The 5,126-nt window shown below is 33.2% G+C and overlaps 1 protein-coding gene across 2 annotated transcripts; it reads right to left on the bottom strand.

Moving 5' to 3' along the window:
- Positions 1 to 3,769: 3,769 nt before the first annotated feature.
- Positions 3,770 to 4,590, bottom strand: LOC131058353 (putative germin-like protein 2-1). 2 transcript variants are annotated; one of them, XM_057992223.2, is made up of 2 exons: positions 4,436 to 4,590; positions 3,770 to 4,359 (listed from the first exon to the last, which is right to left on the bottom strand). In XM_057992223.2, exons 1-2 carry the CDS (start codon positions 4,560 to 4,562, stop codon positions 3,827 to 3,829), a joined length of 660 nt encoding a protein of 219 aa, XP_057848206.2. In that variant the 5' UTR covers positions 4,563 to 4,590; the 3' UTR covers positions 3,770 to 3,826. The 2 variants fall into 2 exon arrangements, with proteins under 2 accessions (XP_057848206.2, XP_057848207.2); XM_057992224.2 differs by having other exon boundaries at positions 3,770 to 4,332.
- Positions 4,591 to 5,126: the final 536 nt, after the last annotated feature.

The raw sequence follows: 5,126 nt of genomic DNA, 5'->3' as shown, positions 1-5,126 counted from the left end.
TCACATCATTTTATCACATACTAGGAATGCGATATACCTAATGAATTCCTATGTCCTATATCAACATTTGTTCCTCTGAAGGAAGTTCTACAATTTGAATTTGGAGATATGTATTACATATATAATTATTAAAATTAAAAAAAACAATCTTAATAATTGTATCCTAGTCTAATTAGTGTGCTACCTATCAAAGAATTGAAAAAATGGTCATAACTAGAAAATGATGTGTACTCATTTAACTAAATTATAACATTCATCTATTGATCAATACATCAATCAATGGTATTTAAAAATGTAGTACACCTCCTTCTCATTGTTTCTGATTGATCCACTTGTCTCCCAAATTCAAAGCTCTATCTTCTGCCTTTGGTGAGTAACATTAATATCTCTCTTGGAAAAAGTTCTCCTAGATCATTGATTCTCTCTTTTACAATGTAGTTGTTGACATTTTAAGCTTGCATTCATCCCTCATGCAGAATTCCCTACCTTCCACTTTTGTTGCAAACACTCCTATTAAATCTCTACTTAAAAACTCCTTTGCAAGACCATTATGAAAACCCTTATGGGGATCCTCAGCCCAAGGTAATAAATGCCTCTCTTGTGCCTCCTTTATTTAGAGGTGGTATTGGGAAAAGAGGTGTTGGATTGCATTTCATATTTTGAGAAGCTAGTGCTTGTTGAAAGAGTTAACTATGTATGGCCATCTCTTCTAGCACTACATTACCAAATTACTCAACACTAGAACTTATTGGTTTTTAGTAAGGTGGAGATTTATCCTTTTTCTCATAGTTTCCAATTTATTTTCTTTGACACTATGGATGGTATTGATGTTGTTCTATCATTGGTTCTTTGGAAATAGGGTTTACACACCCTTTCTTTTTGTATTTAGCCTCCCTCCTTCAATCCCCTTTTGGATCCTACTAAGTTTTCCCCTACTTGTGTTAGGAATCCTACATCCCTCTCCACTTTTGGTGCACTACTTCTTGTGAATCTATTAGAAACAATTTGGGCCACTTTATCAAATTTAACCCTAATACCAATCTTTTATCTCACAACTCCTACACAATAATATTAGTGGATTTGAACCTCTCTAAACAACTTTTTGTTGAGATCATTCTTATGATTATATATTTACAATAGAGTTAGATCTCAGACTTGGAGGGATTTTGCTCAACTGTAGAATTTTTTTTTGCAATTGGGCACTTGGCCTCTTCTTGTCCTCATGATTCTCTATTTCATTCCTCTCCTACTTGGGAAAAAGGAAGATGAATGGTGGTCTAGTGATCTTCCTAATGTATTCTAACTCTGCTCCAAACTCTCCTATAGATTCTATGCCCCCTTATTTAGTGGTTCTTGTGTATCTTGATTCTTATGGCCCCTACACAAGTTTTTTGTGTCTCTTTGATTGGTGATTCTCTTATTTCAGTCATGTGCTCTCTTGAATTTGCATAAAATTGTGTTACAGGTGTTCCCCTGGCTTCTTTAGGTTCTCTTTTAATTATTATCCTTATCCCTTTCATGGTCACTAATTCTCTCTCCCTGAATTATCATGTTCCCTTGTAGTGTTTACTAGCTCACCTTTCTAACTCATCGAATTCTTTTCAGGGGTAGTTGTATGAAGAAAGGAAAAAATTTAGTCCCTTCAAACCCATAATTAACAGATTGTTCTGTTGGGCCCACTTCTTGGTCCTAACTTTGATTTTTCAGTATTTTGTGTTTTAGATCCAATTCAACTTTGAAATGTTGTATTTGAGATGCGCGATGTAACTATGTTATTTCAAAAAATGTTATTCTAATGTTTTTTGTTTGATTTTTAGTGGGTTGAGGCCCTTCCCCACTTACATTAATAATAAAAAATACATCCATCAACTTGATTCATTATCAAATATTTTAGCCTATGGAAGCTTCTTTGTGGAAGGTGATTGATTCAAAGAGGAAACATGGAATACACCAATAACTTTATTATAGATACTATGATAAAAGGATATTTAGATTAGCCTTGGAAGCTTGCAAGTAGAAGGTTAGCGTTTCATTGAAATTGTGAAATTGAAGAAATATTTTAGTATAAATAAATCATTAAGAAGATACGATATTTATATTTAATATAAAATATAGATTTAAAAAATAGAAATGGAAAAAAGATTAAGCTAGAATAGTTCTATGAGCCTAGTTCACCAAAATGAATGTGAATAAAAGCTCATCAAAATAAATATCAATAGAGTGTTAAATTTTTAATTAATAACCAATGGGATTATAGACTAATATAGATGGGTTGATCCACTAATATGGAAAATAAATATTCAATTAAAATAGAGGTTATGATTTGTTTGTATATCATCATGTATGACATTGATATAGGCTTTTTTTGGTATTCTAGAATAATCACTCGACTATAGAAATCAAGTACAAGGTGCAACCGTCAAGTAGAAATGTCTCAATCCATAACATTGTAAATGATGTGATATATAAAGTAAATATAACCTTTCCCATTTATAACTTATTTCCATCCTCACAATTATTTATTTTAATGTCAAAATAAAATTATATCTTTGTTGTGTTAGGGAAAAAATCTGAGCGATCATTAAATGCAAGGATTGAAATGTTAGACAAGCCTATGTTCCCAAGTCAATCCCTTTGATTGTCGTTGTCATAGTTAGCATGTAAAATCTATTGGCAAGATGTTGAATATATGATGCGTTGACTTCTTTTCTAATACAAAACTTATATATTTGTTGTTTCCATTAGATACATGTTTGTATATATAAAGAATATACTTATATGTTCACTATTTCAATTTGATATATGTTTTCAATTCTTGATTACTGTTTCAAACCTATTTGGATCAGCCTTGGAGGATTCTAAATGAAAGTTGAGTGATGCATTAAAATTGTGGAGCACACCAAATATTTTAGAATATATAAATCATTAAGACAAAAGGATATTTATATTTAATTAAATTTTTTTTTTAAAAATATCAGATCTAAGAATTTAGGAAAATAAACAAAGGTGAAGCTAGACTAGTTATATTAACCCAATTCACCAAAATGAATATGAATAAAAGAGTAACCTCTTCAAAATAATTATTAATATAAGCATAAATATTCAATTAATAAAGAATTCTAGATTTTAGGCTAATATAAATAGTTTAATCCACAAACATGATAAATGAATATTCAATTAAAAGTAAAGTAAAGTTTATGAATATTTGTAGACCATCATGTATTGCATTGATAAAATTAAAATTTTGATGAAGTGCTTGAATAATCTATAACTAGAGAACTAAAGTATGAGATTCTACTCTCAAGTATAATTGTATCAAGCCATAACATTGTAAATGACATTTTCTATAGTGTAATTATGATATTTTCTGCAATGCTATTTATTTTAATGCTATAATCTTATTTCTAACTATTGCCTTCCCATCATTATTTATTTATTTTTTTACGTCACAACTAAAATTATGCAATATTAGTGTGAGAGAACATATTAGAGAGATCACTATGCAAGAATTAGACTGGTAGACAAGTCCTTGTGCCTAAATCAAACCCTTTGTTTTTTGATATAATAAAGATGATAAAATATTGAAGATATGATGCATTGAATGCTTTTATAATGCAAAGATTCTAGATGCTTAAAGTATATGCGTCTTAACTATTCTTAAAATTCTATATCAATTTCCACGTATAGTACCCCAGCGCGGCAATAACGATAATAAGTTGTTTTATTCAACGGTAAGAAAAAGGATGAGATCAAGATGGTCTTCCCAAGTTATCTCTCCTTTTCTTTATTTTATTTAATAGATCAAAGCAAACTAAGCTCCAGAAGCTTATGCGAATTTCTTCTGAATGAAATCCACAAGTTCTTGGGTGATGCGGAAGGCCTTGGCCAATACGGAATCTGGGAGAGGAGGATCCGCTGCAAACAGAGAGTTGGCGATTATCTGAGCTCCCGGAAGTTGGCTGCTCAATGCAGCTATGGCCACCGCATTTTCGTGCCCCACATTCTGCTGGAAATGCACAAGTGCCTTTGGAAACACAAACACATCTCCCTTCTCCAACGTTTTGCTGAAAAACTTGTTGGCGGTGTCAATGAAACCCACAAGAAGCTGGCCTTCAAGTAAAACAAGAACTTCAGTGGCTCTTGGGTGTGTGTGAGGAGGATTTATTCCACCCACTGCGTAATCGATGCGGACCAACGATATTCCGAAGGTGTTGAGGCCTGGTATCTGCATAACATTCGCCATCGTTACATTCGAGCCCACTGCATTGTCGGTGTTTCCTGCCTGCCCAAGGCCCCCGAAGAAGAAGTCCTCTGCTGAAACTGCCATTGGGTCTTTGCAAACGAACCCATTCACATCCACTGTTTTAAGCAATTTGTTAGCAAGTCCCGTAATAAGAAAATCATATCACACTACTGTATTAAGTTATGTACTCACCTTTGCTTTCCATGTCTGCAACGCAGAAATCTTGCAAGGGATCGGGATCCGATGCCATGATTTTTTCGCTGTAACAACACATCAGCAGAAAAAGTCCCAACGTGAAGGAAATCATGCCGTTAGCCATTATAATAGGGACACAGAAGAGCTCAGGATATGAATGTTTAGCTGAATTGTGTATTACAAACCCATTGTATGCTTTATATAGCCGAAAGTTTAACAGCTTCGCAAGGACTAATTCATCTTGACTCCGTGTATTTTAACTGCTTTGCAAGGACTATTTCATCTTGACTCCGTATATTTTACCGTTGCTTGCAATATTTTAGTAGACTTTTAGAGTTGTTGCTCTTTTCGTTACGTGCAGGGAGATTGTTATCCGGAGATGATCAGCTCACCTGCTACCGTAGACCCTTTCGGGCCATTCTTTTAATATTATCGGCATTTTCTATGGTGTATGTGCTGGTCACTAATGTGGAATCGTTAAAACTCGATTTGAAGGATTAGGGTTTTCAACGGAAATAATATATAAATTATTCTCTAGTTGCATACAATTGCCACAGTATCTAAAATATAAAATGTTGTCTCGAACTTTTTAGCTTAATGGAGGAAAGGTATTGAAACAATCAAGTTTTTAGATCATATTATTAGGTGTGCCAAAAATTTCAAAAGAATAAATTAATATAAGGGGCAA

Source organism: Cryptomeria japonica, chromosome 3 (genome assembly GCF_030272615.1).
Source record: "Cryptomeria japonica chromosome 3, Sugi_1.0, whole genome shotgun sequence".
NCBI lineage: Eukaryota > Viridiplantae > Streptophyta > Pinopsida > Cupressales > Cupressaceae > Cryptomeria > Cryptomeria japonica.
The sequence above is the reverse complement of the archived record's forward strand: the minus strand, read 5'-3'. Positions and strand labels throughout refer to the sequence as shown.